The 14,551-nt window shown below is 43.9% G+C and overlaps 6 protein-coding genes and 1 non-coding gene across 7 annotated transcripts; 2 read left to right on the forward strand and 5 right to left on the reverse strand. All coding sequences in view use genetic code 12, as the record gives it.

The window, feature by feature from the left end:
- Positions 1-142: 142 nt before the first annotated feature.
- Positions 143-1,387, forward strand: RNA1 (GTPase-activating protein; the record flags this gene model as incomplete). The annotated part of the gene is made up of 1 exon (XM_066102489.1): positions 143-1,387. The coding sequence occupies one exon, from the start codon at positions 143-145 to the stop codon at positions 1,385-1,387; it is 1,245 nt and encodes a 414-aa protein (XP_065958553.1).
- A 244-nt stretch (positions 1,388-1,631) lies between these two features.
- On the reverse strand, positions 1,632-3,866 carry BUL1 (Bul1p; the record flags this gene model as incomplete). Its single annotated transcript, XM_002619495.2, has 1 exon — positions 1,632-3,866. The coding sequence occupies one exon, from the start codon at positions 3,864-3,866 to the stop codon at positions 1,632-1,634; it is 2,235 nt and encodes a 744-aa protein (XP_002619541.2).
- Positions 3,867-5,098: 1,232 nt separating this feature from the next.
- Positions 5,099-6,685, reverse strand: FCY23 (Fcy23p; the record flags this gene model as incomplete). Its single annotated transcript, XM_002619497.2, has 1 exon — positions 5,099-6,685. The coding sequence occupies one exon, from the start codon at positions 6,683-6,685 to the stop codon at positions 5,099-5,101; it is 1,587 nt and encodes a 528-aa protein (XP_002619543.2).
- Positions 6,686-7,123: 438 nt separating this feature from the next.
- FOB63_005515 lies at positions 7,124-7,210 on the reverse strand. The gene has a single exon. It is a non-coding gene; the product is annotated as a tRNA-Lys (tRNA).
- Positions 7,211-7,610: 400 nt separating this feature from the next.
- FOB63_000654 (uncharacterized protein) lies at positions 7,611-8,111 on the reverse strand (the record flags this gene model as incomplete). The annotated part of the gene is made up of 1 exon (XM_002619498.2): positions 7,611-8,111. The coding sequence occupies one exon, from the start codon at positions 8,109-8,111 to the stop codon at positions 7,611-7,613; it is 501 nt and encodes a 166-aa protein (XP_002619544.1).
- A 426-nt stretch (positions 8,112-8,537) lies between these two features.
- FOB63_000655 (uncharacterized protein) lies at positions 8,538-9,581 on the reverse strand (the record flags this gene model as incomplete). The annotated part of the gene is made up of 1 exon (XM_002619499.2): positions 8,538-9,581. One exon carries the CDS (start codon positions 9,579-9,581, stop codon positions 8,538-8,540), a length of 1,044 nt encoding a protein of 347 aa, XP_002619545.2.
- A 405-nt stretch (positions 9,582-9,986) lies between these two features.
- On the forward strand, positions 9,987-14,399 carry TUS1 (Rho family guanine nucleotide exchange factor; the record flags this gene model as incomplete). Its single annotated transcript, XM_002619500.2, has 1 exon — positions 9,987-14,399. One exon carries the CDS (start codon positions 9,987-9,989, stop codon positions 14,397-14,399), a length of 4,413 nt encoding a protein of 1,470 aa, XP_002619546.2.
- Positions 14,400-14,551: the final 152 nt, after the last annotated feature.

A 14,551-nucleotide genomic window follows, 5' to 3' on the forward strand; every position in this document is an offset into this window, starting at 1 on the left:
ACCCAAAAGAAGCACCATACTTTTCTCTCTTCCAAATACATGGTTTTTTTCCAGTTTTTCATGGGCCTCCAACACCAGAGGTTGGTGACCTGCACATAGTCGCAGCCATAAAATTCCTTCTCTCTCTTGCAAATGCTCCATAATGGCGTCTGTCAATGTCGATGTCGGGGTAACTCCCGAAACTACGTATTCCATTGCTGGAAAGCAAGTCAAGTTCGATTCCGCAGCCGACATTGAACCCTACCTCAAGGATTTTTTGGCCAAAGACAAAGTCACCAAAGTTGACTTTAGCGGAAACACCATTGGTATTGAAGCTTCTGAAGCCTTGAGCAAGGCGCTTGCCAAACACAAGGACACTATTGTGGAGGTGGATTTCTCGGACTTGTACACTGGCCGTTTGAACACCGAGATCCCCCAGTCCTTGCTGTATTTGTTGCCTGCTTTGTTGCAATGTCCCAACTTGAAGATTGTCAACTTGAGTGACAACGCCTTTGGCTTGCAGACAATTGATCCGATCGAAGATTACCTTGCCAAAGCTGTTTCTGTTGAGCATTTGATTTTGTCCAACAACGGCATGGGTCCTTTTGCTGGTGCCCGCATTGGTAAATGCTTGGCCAAATTGGCCCAGGCAAAATCGAAGCAAGGAAAGCCATCGTTGAAGACGTTCATCTGTGGCAGAAACAGATTGGAGAATGGATCTGTCAACTACTTGGCGATCGGTTTGAGAAACCACGCCGATTTGCAGACCGTCAGATTGTACCAAAACGGAATTCGTCCTGCTGGAATTGCAAAATTGATTTCTCAAGGCTTGTCGAAAAACACCCAGTTACAAGTTCTCGATTTGCAAGACAACACAATCACTACCGCCGCTGCTGTCGTTTTGGCCGACGCTTTAGGTAAGTGGGAAAAGTTGGTCGAGTTGAACTTGAATGACTGTTTGTTGAAGCCAAAGGGATCATTGGCTTTGGTTGAACGTTTCCACGAGGGAAGTGTCAAGGAACACTTTTCCACATTGAAGTTGCAATACAACGAGTTAGAAGCCGACGCCTTGGCCAAATTGGCCAGCGTTGTCTCGCACAAATTGCCCAACTTGAAGCTTTTGGAGTTGAATGGTAACAGATTCGAAGAGGACTCCGATCACATTGAGAAGATTACATCCATCTTCGAAGACAGGGGCTTTGGTGAGCTTGACGAATTGGACGACTTGGAGGAAATTGACAGCGAAGACGAAGACGAGTCTGATGACGAAGAAGGCGAGGATACTTTCGACGATGCCAACGTGGACTTGGACCAGTTAGAAAAGGAGTTGTTGGGCCTTTCCGTCGAAGACAAGGATGTTTCTGTCGATGCTATCGCAGACGAGTTGGCCGGAACTCACCTCAAATAGCTACCTCGAGTGTTTAGCTTTAATTAATGTATATGTGTGGGTATGTTGTAGCAAAAGGAACCGACAAGATCTATTACCTACGGACCCGATGCAAAAGACACAGTGAGAAAAACCGGGCAATGTTATCTAAAAGCAAAACCATAAATTAAATTGAATTAAATATTTGGGCATTAAAAGAATATTTGACGAATAATTCAACACTTGACAAAGATCATCAAGTCACAAATCAAATGAAAGACACAGATCACGAAGGCACTTTTGCGATTGAGGCAGGAACTTTCATCTGTACAAATTGGTCATCGGAGAACATAATATGTAACTGGATGTAGTACATGCGCAGTAACAAGCATGTTTGAAAGCTGGGGACAAAACAAATCTCATCGTAGACTTTATAGCCCGGAGCCAACTTTGGAGCATTAGGTGCCTTTTTCTGAGCTTTGGTAATGTCAAGATGCACAGAAAAGCTTTTCGTAAAAGACTGTCCGTCTTTTTCCCAGACACCACCAACTCCGCGTTCTGCTGGTGCCACTTGGCCCTGGTGTTGTATTTTGCTGTCATGGAGTACCAAATTATTATACTTCTCTTCCATATTAGCCATAGCACTCAAGTCTGCTGCCAAATCATGTTCCACCCTGAAATTTTGACTTCCTAGTTCTCTCAATAAACTGTACATTCTCCCAGCTAAAGCTTGCACCGGTTTTTTCACCAAGTGCGTGAAGTTGTCTTGGAAAGGTGGAATGCCTTTCACCGCATAATCATTGGTGAAAAGAAAGTTATGGTTAAGTTCCACTGGAATCGGACGTTTATTCGATTTCACAGTGAACACAACGAACTCGGCACGAATGCTTTTGATCGAAGGAGGCTTGATTTCGTTGTTTTGTAGACCTGAAGGAGTAAACTTAACATCAATAGGTACCTGTAGTTTCCAAGAAGAGTCATCTGTGGGCATGCCTTCTCTAAAAAATTTTGGTGGAACGTAATCAATAAGAAATTCTGTTTTTGGAGTGGAAACCATCAATGTTCCTTCCACTTTCTTAGAACCAAACAAAGTTTTCTTGTGTATTGGAAGTACAATGTCGTAAGTCTCAGGTTTACGAAGTGCATCTTTCGAGTCTCTTCTGTGGTAGTTGGAGGTATACAACTGACTGAACTTGACATTATCGTTTTGAGACCGCTCGCGTACTAGTTTTTCAACCTCTAGCCTGCGAGCCAAGTCTAAGGCTTTCAGATCATTTTCTTCTTCTATGGCTTTTTTCAATTCGTTTCCAATTTCGATCTTCTCTTCAACCCGTTTGAGAAAGTTATGATATAGAAGTCTTGAGGCCTCTTTGTTGGCGGCCTTTTCTCCATCACTAAGAAGAATGGACTCTTGTAAAATCCGGACATGCGAAATGCTTTCCTTCAAAATTATAAACTCGTCACCCTTGGCGTTAATCAATTTCGTTCCCGTATCCTTTTCGTCATCCACATTATACTTTGAAGCTTTACCAATAAATCTAGCCATAACACCGTAACTTGTTGAAGCGTCAATCATGGGTAAATCGCTGACGTGCTTCTCCTTGGGAAGGGATTGTTTTTGAAGGGGAGGCATGCCTAATGTTGGCGGTAACTCTGTGTGGCCCGCAAGCTTGTGATCATTGCACTCTGTGTCCAATAAACGAACGGGAATTTTGAATGTGAAGAATCTTTTATATGTAATTCCTGGAAGCACCTGCTGTTTTTCACCAAGAGACAGATGTGTGCCGTCTATGGGATCTTTCAAATCAGAGCAGCAGTACCAATGGCCTTCGTGTTCCTTTAGAAGCCGGTTAACATTTGCTCTGTTGTAAGATGCTGCAAAATCGTACATTTCCAAAAACTTGCGGACGGTAACAGGTTTGGTCGAGTTAGGATTGTTAATGTCCCGCACAATGAAATTACCTTCAAAAAGCACATAGAACATGTCAAAGGGAATTGGGTCCGGCCCATCGTTCCGTATAAGCACGTATCCGTTCAAGTAGTCACCCTGCTTATACTCAAAATTCAGCGGGTCTATATGCTTAGGCACTTTACCAACCTCGCCAACATCCTCGGTGAAATGCACCGAGATTTTCACTGCTTGGGCGGTTTTGTTTTCGGAAAAGGTCAAGTTACGCAAGTTGTGGATGTTGTCCAAAATGGTTTCTCTCCAGCTGGTGGTGGACTCATCTGCAATAATAAGACTCGCGTCCTGGGAAGTGCTAGCTGTAATTCTGTTTTCCAGTTCGGCACTACTGAACTCTGTGTTCAAAGTGGGAGGTTCTGAGGTAGAAGTTTGGGTGTCAACCTCGGAAGCTGAGGAAACACCCGCATACTGAGGAGGTTCGTCGTCACCATGGAAAGTGGCCTGGTACATATCATACGAAGGGAGAATGGTCCAGATTGGGTCTGTGGCAGTCGAAGATTTCGAGGGCTTCTTTTTGCCCAATGAGGGCTCTGTAGCTAGCTTCTCTTCTAACATTGAACTGAAGTTGGAAAAAGCTTCTGAGATGTTCTAAAACAAAAAAAAACACGGATGTATACACAAGAGCGCTTGGCGCTTTTAAGTAATTTTGATGAGTCAGTACCTTTTGCGATTACGAGCTCCTGCAAGTCGATTGATTACTAACCCAGTATGCAGATTAGCCGCATTATCAGACGGCAGTGAATTTTCTCCAGCTCACTTCGATGCAAACACTGCACCAAAAGGGAAGTGGCAAATTCAGGTGAGTCAAAAAAAAGAGGGCCGATTCTACCACACCAGAAAGGCCTACTTTTTGAGATCGGGTGATGGCGAAACGAATACTTTCTCAGTCTCCATGTCTCCCCCACTATTGGCGCGATACGGTGCTTCTACCAGGTTCTTTCTATTTTGGGCCATAATATGCGAGTGCTCCCAATCTTGCGATCGGAGCCGAAATCCGGTTTTCAAAAGGAAGTTTTTCCTGGTCTGGTTTGCTTCCAATGTCTCGCCTTTACTAAACCCCTCTTTTGCCTTTCCTTTTGTGTCTTTTCTAGACGGAGCGGTGATATGGCTATGCGCGGAGTGTATACACTTCGTAAACCGTTGGGTCTGTGCCTGCGCATACGGCAAGCCGCACTAATCAGGATAAGATTGTCAGAAAATCGAAATCGGATCTGGCAGGAATGCCAGGAACATCAAGCAGCAGACACGACTAGATTCGCCATGTTGGAAAGGCCTAGACACAATCGTAAGTTGTTGGAGAATAATGATTTTAAAAGAATATTCTAGTACTGCTACATCCATATTATTGGTTTTCCATACGGAGGTGCATGTAGACGTATTATGGGCGCATTTGGGCTGAGATCGAGAACTCCTTTCCGACTTTTTGCATGCTGTGCATGTTTTCACTTCAAGAGCAAAACGGCCAGATATGCAGGCGATACGCTGGAACAATGTCCTCATTGGTGCCAGACTGTAGTATTCACTAGAAGCATTACTCTCTTCTCCAATTGTAACCTCCATCCTGTGGTGTTTTTCGCCAATTGTACATTTAACCACCTTCCAGTAATGTATGCTTTCCTACATGTTAGATGTTTTTTGTTGACTCGGCCCACATCGGAGTTTCGGTACATCACAACCGATCTCGAAAAATGCGGATTTAAGACGAACCCCACATGACCTAGAAGTAAAGTACATTAGATGTGTATTAATACTTATCCAAAGCTCTTGCCGGCGCCCACATCTTTCACTTATTTGCCGAACTTTTTCAATTCCAAATACCTTAGGCCGGGGTAACTCACACCGCTAAAGGCCAAACAAAGCCACATGGCAATGTCACCACCATATTCACCGCCAACTTTCTTAGCAAGGGGTCCAATCCAGTAGGCTTGCGACATTCCTACTGCAGCTCCGGCAGCTCCGGCAGCAAAGGCGAATGTGGCCGCGTAGCCCAGTGTCAATTTGTCGTAGTCGTTCCAAATGTCAAAGTTATAGTGGACATTGCGCTTGTAGAGATGGCCACCCACGTTCGAGACCTTGGGCTCCAGCTCAGAAAACTCTTTCGTGTATAAGTGGATAAATCTATCTGTACGGAAGATAGTATTTTCCTCAAGCAACATCACAAAGTACATGGAAATCCAGTAACCGACCATGGGCAAGAAATTCCCCAAGATCAGAGCAAAATGGTACCGGCCCACAATGGACAAAACCAAGTACACGGCAGTGAGCAAAATAGCCCACATCCATCTTGGAACTCGTGCAAGCGGAAGAGCAAGCAACTGCACGCCAAATGCAGCGGAGTATGTGTTCAAAATGTTGTTGGAAATCAAAGACAAGAAAATAAGACACAACAAGAACTTGCCTCCAGCGCCCCATGGCTCAAAAGCAGCATTCAACAAGCCACCCATTCCCATTTCAGTGTATGCTGTGTTCCATGGTTCGTAGGTCAAGGCAACATTACCAATCAAGATACCGGCAACTCCGACAAAGGTGGTTGGAATCAAGATTCCCAAAAACGTCAAGAAGAAAATCTGCACGTCAGGAGTGTCTTCTGGGAATAATATGTAGTAATCGGAGGCAATCAGTCCCCATGTGGAGGTGATGGAGTAGCACAAGGCAAAAAAGGAAATGGCATTGCCCCTTACGGTAGCTGCATCTTCCAGTGGCGAGTCAGCCAACGTCAAGTGGCTGTACTGCTTGGCACCAACGATGTACAAGGTCAAAAACGCAATATTCACCGGAATACTGAGAAAGGCCTCCACGCGAAGCAAGTAGCGGATTCCGCCGATGGAAATCACCAACGATACACAAGCAATGATCACAATCGCCACCACAAGCGGGACAGAACCACCACTCATCGACGACAAAATCTGCGCTCCAGTAATACAGTTCACCACCGACCAGCCCATCACACCCACCATCGAAGCAATACATACAAGCTTCACAAGCCACCAGCCAAACAAGAAGCGGGCGCCCACCATCTGACGGCATCCCGACCTGGGACCCATGAGCGAACAGTAGGCGGCCACACCGCAGCCGATGGCTTGACCGAGTAAACCGGTGATAAGCGTTTTCTTCAATCCTAGTCCAAACAAGAGAGGACCCAAGTAGAAAGACGACATGGACGACAAGCCGCCGCATGCAGAGATCCAAAGCCCGACAACTGTAATGAGCTGTCTCGCTTTGTTAGTAGAGCGCTCGTACGAGGGAATCCGCTCGATACCTCTGGTTTCCACACCAAAGGCATCCAACTTGCGCAGAAACTTCAGAAGCACCTTAAATGGGTGCAATTCGTGAGATACGTCGTGTGTCTCCTCGACAGTTTTGGATTTATCCATTGTGGGGTTGAAACTGGCAGCAGCAGGGTCTTTTAAGGCAGGGTGGTGACTCAGACAGGGAAAAACAGAAAATTGACTCGGTCCGCCCGTTGGCTGTGCAGGTGCGCAAATCTCGCCTTTACTTGACACATGTGAATATAGTTCACGCCGCATCTACAGTAGGGAAACTTTCCGATTTTTTTGCGAGTATACCAAGATTGCCAAGACAAGTAACATGACGGATCTATTAAATTGCTCGTGTTTAGGCAGGGCTTACGATCTTCTGTGGTAGAATTACTAAGCGATGAAGATGTACCGATGTGCGCAAACAACAAGAGTAGGTCAGATAGGAACACGACGTATGATAGACGGAAAAAAAAAAAAAAAAAAGCAAGGAATGATGAGCAATCCGGATAAACTGGAATATACCTTGCAGCTAGGTCACAACAGCAAAAAGAAAGCCCGATGCGGGGCTCGAACCCGCAACCTTTTGATTGACCTTATATGATTAAGAGTCAAATGCTCTACCGATTGAGCTAACCAGGCTTCTTGTTATGCTCGTGAACACCGCCTTAATATACTTTTCCAATAAAAGTGACCTTGTTTCATAAAGGGCCAACTGTCCTGAAAATTCTCTAAGGACGTCTCACAGATCATTGCGCAAGGCTGCGCACCATTATAAAGAATCTAAATTACGAAACACAGAGAATCTTTTGCATCTGGATCTTGAAGTATATTAGTCCTAAATCTGGTCATTTATTTAATCCTAAAACTATGGCTGAGCCACTATTAATACTATGTTATTGGATTTGATTATTGTCCCTGTATCTGTTGTGTTTCTGCTACATGTCCTAAAGATTTCGCTACATCTAGTCATGCTCGTACTCTTAAAATTTCCCTATGTAGCTAGCAAATCATTTCTGGTTTTTAGCTTGTGGCAACAAGTTTATTTCAATAAGGCGTTCAACGTTTCTTCATCAAACATGTTGCTGCCAGATTGGAGGGTTTTGGCCAAAATAACGATCGACTTTTCATTGAAATCGGGCTTTTTCCGAAGCTCATCCAAATCATTGGCAAAACCAGTCGCCATATGCGCCAAAAATTCGTTTTCTAACTGCTGTCTGTCCTTTCTGACTGTTTCTTTTGCCTCTGCAATGGATTGATTTGCAGTGCTAGTGAACTTTATCTTTTTTAGCTGTTGTTGTGTTTCTGCTGAGAGGGGCTCATCATTTGCTCTTTCTGTGGCATGTTCCGTGTCCGATTCGATGTCAATGTCGTCGATATTGATATTTGCCGTTGGTTTCTCTTTTTCTTCTTCCTTGTCTGAAGGAGCAGAAGAAGAACTCGAGTCCGAGTCCGAATCTGAGTCCGACGAAAAATCTTCCGTTCTTCTCTTCTTCCGACGTCTATTCCGTTTTTGTTTATTATTAACTGAAGGAGGGGCCATTTTTGGGACAGGGTGTTATATTCAAAAAAATGCCTAGTTCAAGATGGATTGGTCTTTCCTGCACATCTGCGATGCCCAAGTGAAGAGATGTAGACAGCCTGTGTATAAGGTGTCTGATAGAAGTTAGTAGTCGTACTTTGTCGAAGCAGAAAAGAAAGAAATCATTGAAATCAGAAAGAAGTAGCGATTCCATCCGACGTAAACTGATTCGTTTACTAATATGTGTAAAGAACTTTTTTTCCTTCATTCTACCACCGTTCATCTATGCAGAGATGTCATTATACTTGTGACATGAAAATCTCTCTGAATCTACTACTCGTTCAAGTGATTTCTCGTTTTCTTATATTTCTGGGATTGTATTATTGGGTTGAATAAGAAACTAACATACTGTAACTAAACTATTGTACACTCTCTATATCTCCTTGGTTACTCATTCTTGGGTTTCTTGGTGTTCGCGTTGTTTGGCTTGGCTTTCCTCTTTTTAACCATAGAAGATAAATCGTTCACAGCCACAGTGCGGGCCTGAGGAGTTTCAGAGGCAGAACTCGACTCAACAGCTTCTCCCAAAATACCTTTGATTATATTCAATTGCTCAGCCTTGAACTGCTCCTGTGGGTCCTTTTTAAGTTCTCTGTAACGCTCCTCCAAGTCGCGGAGAAGATCATCGGTCTCTTTTGAATGCTCTTTCTCTTTGTTTTTGCTTCTCAGTTTCACGCAATTGATTGCCAACTTCATTTGTTCTGCTGCTTTTTGTCTCAGCTCTGGATCTTCCACACAAAACTCTAAAGCCAATGACAACTTGTAGTGTGATTCAGACACTAGAGCAGAAAGTAATGGGTCATACAATTTCTGACGCAATTCAAGGCAGCTAGCCAAGTCGCTTGCAGCCTGGGAGAAGTTTTCTGACTCCAAAGAAACTTCTCCTAGAAGATCGTAAGTCTCTGAGAGCTTCTTAAGGGCAACGACATACTCGTTTTTGGGTTCTTCGTCGTCCGATTTCAAGTATGGGACGGTCAACTTTGATTCTTCAGAGGACAATTCCTCGACCTTCTTGGCAAAAAGAGACCGCGCGAGGTCCAAGATCTCCCACCCTGCCTCGAAGTCCGACTCTTCTTCGACTTTTTCGTCGTCGCCTTCCTCGGCTTGAGACTCTGGTTCTTGGCCCTCTTCAGCTTCTTCCTCAACACCATCTTCAAACTGGAAGTTGTCGTTTTCTTCCTCCTTCTCTTCTTTATCTTTGTTTTCTTCTTCTTCCTCGTTGCCTATCCCACCCAAAATCCCCGACTTGGCCACTCCATTCTGGAAAAGCGCTTTGCCGTAAAGCAAAAGCAACTCGGCGCTGTCTTCGCCTGTTTCTTTGTTGTAAGCTTCGCAAGCGTCTGCGTACTTGGTAGCAGCCAGACTAAAGTCTTTGGTTGCATAGAATTTCGACCCTTCAGCCAAGTGCTGGGTGATTTCAGCGGAATACATTGGTGAAGAAAAGATACGCGTACGGCTTTGCGCGCTTTGGCTATCTCAGATTCAGTAACTATTATACCCATTGCACAACACGTATTGAAGAGAAAAATAATGTAAGACTTAGAGTGAGAAGAACACAACAACTACGAATAAAAAATTATAAATTTAGGTGTTGAAGCAGAATGGCTCAATCCGTATACTTTACTTTCTCGCTTACGCTCTTCTTTCGCCTTTTTTAGCCATAATCGCACATCAAGTGCAATCTCGCATCTTCTGGTTTTCACCACAACACATTACACTGTACTCCACACAAATGACAGATTCAATTGCATAATTGTCATATAGCTAATAAAGCTAATTCATCTTTTGCATGCTTCGTTTCCTTCTGCGTGGTATCTTTCTGGCTGACCAAAGGCTATGCTGCACGTGACCTTGATTCGGGTCCTACTGTGCGGTACCCGAAAGCAGATAACATTCATAACTGTCCAGGAAATTTGGGATCTGCTGAAACAAAGTTGCTTGGGTCCCATGCTGTCGCTGAACAACAAAAAATCACTAAGGCGGAAACCGCCTCCTCCACTCAATGAGTACAAACAAAGCGGTCTACGTATCAACACTAACCCCGGAACTGACCATTACCAATCGTACCATGCAAATGAACGGGAACAACCAAGCACCATAACTCCGGCCATTATCGTTCCGGAGAAACAGAATGAGTCGTTTGATCTTTCTTTTGACGATCTGGTGTTTTCTGTCGATAGTCCCAGACTCAAGGGTCCCAAAGACTTGCCATTCGATGAATATTCAAGCCCTACCCAGCTCAAGCAAGGAAGCCACGCCAACATTCTAGAAGTGGCTGCGTCTCTTCTGCCCCAGGAGCCACTGAAATTTAACCTGTCCTACGTTCAAGACCCTTATCAAGATACTTATAGCCCGCGAGATTACCATAGAGATTACCACAAGGATTATCAGAGAGACGACTCAAGAGATCACCAAAGAGAATACGAAAGAAATCACCGAAGAGATCACTACGCCCAACAAGACTCGTTTCTGACTTTGTCTCCGGTCTTCCCTCAAACAAGCAGTTCACCTAGCGTTTCGCCAGATCTTCCACCAGGACGCCGCTATTATCCACCTCGCAAATTTCAGAGTTTGCTGAGCTCAACTTCTTCGCCGTTCTTTTCTCGAGATGAAAGTCAGACAGACATCCGCCCGACCTCTTCAATTAAAGGTCCCACTCCTAGCCCACCAACAAAAGACCCCACACCTCCATATCCGGTACTGAGCGATCTAGACCTTTCAGACTCCGACGAATCTTCTCCAAGGGAGGAAGCGCACTTGGGAGATATCGATATCAACCGAACACCATCCAGAATCCCTTCGCTCATGGACGATTTGTACTCGACTCAAATGTCAAAGCTGCAAAGGTCTTTGAGCCGATCTCCAGATTACAAGTTTCTTGGGAACAACTATGGTGCTGGAGTAGCGTATCCTTCTTCTCCCGAACTGGGAGGCAACTATTCGAGTCCCCTGAATTCGCCAACTAAGTCTCCATCTTTCAGTCGATACACTGCTGAATCTTCATACTCGGGCTTTTTGGCTCATAGCAGAAGCAGTAGATCGCCTTCGCCTAAAAAGGGTAACAGAATTTCCCCTACTAGCGGCTCCCTGAATTTTTATCCGATAGACGAAAGAGATATGAATTTCGGTGTAGGAGACGACCTACGAACTCCACGCTGGAGTTTGATAGAACAAGATTATACCGACTATTATTACGATGACAACGAGCATCATGAGGGAGATTACATGAATGTTTTCGATTACACCTCGCTTCCAGAACTTCCCAAACAAGAGCCTTTAACTCCGATAAACCATACAGCTTTCAGATCAACGCTATCGCTTTTCCGAAATGATAGTGGACTTCAAAGCTCTCCCACTCTTCGTCGAAAGTATGATGAATTGCCTCCTGTACCTTTAGATCTTCCACTGCTCCCATTTTCTTCTTCTTCGCTAACAAGTCACCATTTTGCAACTTGCAAGGATGTGTGGTCTCTAAGAAATATTTTCGCTTGGTGCATACAACTAAATACATGGGTGAGTGGACAAGACATTAGTGAGAAACAACTACGGAAAGCGCTCATCAAGTTGTTGGTTTTTCACAAGAGAAATACCCCTATTGATATAATAGGCAAGAACGCAAGTGGAATAATCGAGACATTTCGATCGAGCGGCGCGCTTGCTTTAGAGCCGAAGGCAGATGATGGAACAAAAAAGACTAATGATTTGTTCGCCCATTTTATACCGGATAAAGAAGTGAGTGGTGTTTTAGTTGATCTTACAGGGTGCTATTGCCATGACGCAGACCACACAAATTTCTCTGTGAAAGACCAGATGCTTAAATGTTACTCATCCCAATGTCAGTTGAACAAGATTATCGAGCATGAGCATTTCCGCAAAACAACGAATATCGCTGATCTAGTTTTGGGATCAGATTGGGCTACTCATTGGCAATTGACCCCAGAGGAAATCAACAATGATACTCTTGACTCCAAGAAACAATCATTTCTTTTTGACCTAATAAAATTCGAGCAGACTTTTATCCAAAGAGCAGACTGCTTTGTGACTACCGTTGGGCCGGAATTTTTGAGAGTATCACAAACCATGATAAGTCAGGATGTTACGTTTTCCTTGAGAGATTTTGGCGAAAAGCTCTTGAAATCAGCAAAGGACTTGGTATCCATCCATAAAACAAATCTTTACGAACCATTGTTGAAAATACTCATTTCCGACGGCAAGTTTCTTTCGAACATCGCCGGAATTGCAAGCTTGTACTACGAATGGTCAAAAAGCGTCCGTAGTGCATTGCTTGAGTACATGAGTTGTGTACCTATGATTGAGTATCTTTTGGGAAACGAGGCGCTCAAAGATTGGGACTCAACATTGAGAAACAATCCAAAAGTCAAGGACTTACAAGTTAATGGTAATTTGCTCTTAATGAGTACTTTCAATTCTCGTTACCAGCAGCTACCCTTGCAATTGATGGACATCAGAAAATTTTACGATGAACAAGAAGAAGAATACGAAGTATTGACAAAAGCTGTGGACTCAATAAAAAGCCTAGGGACCACAGTAAACCAAATGAAAGTCCATGCTGACAATGTCCACTCATTAGACATTCTACAGAAACATCTTACTTGGAAATCAAATATTTTCAAACCTAACATCAATCTTACATCCACGAAGAGGAAGTTTTACTATAGAGGCGATTTGAACAAGAAGGGTGACCTCAAAATCAACACAAATACGGTACATGTTATCGTGTTAGACAATTATCTATTAATTACAGAACGTTCAAAGAGTCAACGGACAATCAGATATAAGGTCACCGAGACACCTATATTGATGGACTTCTTGATAGTCGAGAACAGAGATAAAGAAGGCGGCATTACTGCAAAAGTTGGCACAAGCACATCCACATCAAAAAATGGGGACGGTGACGAGGATGTATTTACATATCCTTTCAAAGTTCGATATGCTGGAAGGAAACATGAATCTCACACTTTTCTTGCTGGCAGTGAGGCCGAACGCAACAGGTGGATTAGCGTCTTGGAAAAATCGAGGTACAACTTGATGAAAAGAGTATCCCCGCTAGCTCCATATGATTTGGATCTTGTGGATAACTGCTACTTTGCGTACGAGCATCAACCGGCGAAAACGAAGTTGCCTGTGCTTCCTCCAAATGACCCTATACAAATGCTAGCTGAAAGTACGAATGCTGTTTTGAAAGCAAGACGTGTCCCACGAGATGTATTCTCTCCTAGTGTGCCAAAGAACATGATAGAGAGGAGAAAAATAAAATGTGCCGAGACGTGCACGTTTTCCGGAAGTACCTTTGTCTTCGTGGGTACTAATCAGGGAGTTTTCTGTACCGACAGGAACAACAGATGGAAACAGATATTGAACACGTCAAATGTTACCAAATTGACAGTTGTACCACACCTAAATGTTGTTCTTGTTCTCGGTAACAAAGTTTTGCGTCACTACCCACTTCAGCTGCTTGTCGAGGTATATTATGAGCGGAAGGAAAGATTGAGCTCATTCCCGATAATCAATGAAGAGATTTTGTTTTATGAGGTGGGGCGCCATAATGAAATTCCCACATTATTTGTCGCCAGGAAGGCTGCAGGAGAAGTTCGATTCAAGGTTTTCATCTTCGACACTGATGCCAATGGAATTTTGACATCATTCTCTTTGATAAAAGAGTTCTACATTGCGGGACAATGTTATGGACTTTCTATCTTCAACACGTCTATTGCTGTGCATACAGAGCGAGGCTTTGAAGTGATGAAGTTGAGTACTCTCTCGCCTCGAACGATCCCAGATCTACCAGAGTCGGGGAACAAGAAGATTGACTCGTATGGCAGAAAAACCGGCAAGCACACAGACGTCATCCGGCGTGCCATTTCTCATTGCAGCCCCATGGGGATGTTCAAGCTTAACAACAACAAGGAGTTTTTGTTAGTGTACAAGGATTTGGCTATCTTTGTGAACAAGGCTGGCAGTCTTTCTCGTACAACCACCGTGAGATTTGATTTCCGCCCCACAAGCATCTCCTTTGTTGACAACAATCTCTTCCTTGTTTGTGAGGAAGTTATCGAAGTATGGTCCATTAGTGACTCTACAGATGGGAAGAATACGTTGATCCAGGTGATTCCTAGCAAGGGTATACGCATGATCAATAATGACCGTCTTATGTTCTCAACAACGAACCCGCAAAACCAAGGTTTGCAGATGGTATTCCAGATGTTGCCCCGCAAGCAAAAGTTATAGGAGTAAAGCGGGGAGACATACTTGCTTCCAGGATCTCAATTGAAGAGAAGATGTATTTATTCGCACTCTTTTCTGTAGTTGTACATCCACGGTCGAAGCTCACTTTGCGGGGAAGAGATTTTGTGCAGGCTGTCCGAGGGTCATATCTACTA

This window comes from Clavispora lusitaniae, assembly GCF_014636115.1.
Source record: "Clavispora lusitaniae strain FDAARGOS_655 chromosome Unknown tig00000003_pilon, whole genome shotgun sequence".
NCBI classification, from domain to species: Eukaryota; Fungi; Ascomycota; class Pichiomycetes; order Serinales; family Metschnikowiaceae; genus Clavispora; species Clavispora lusitaniae.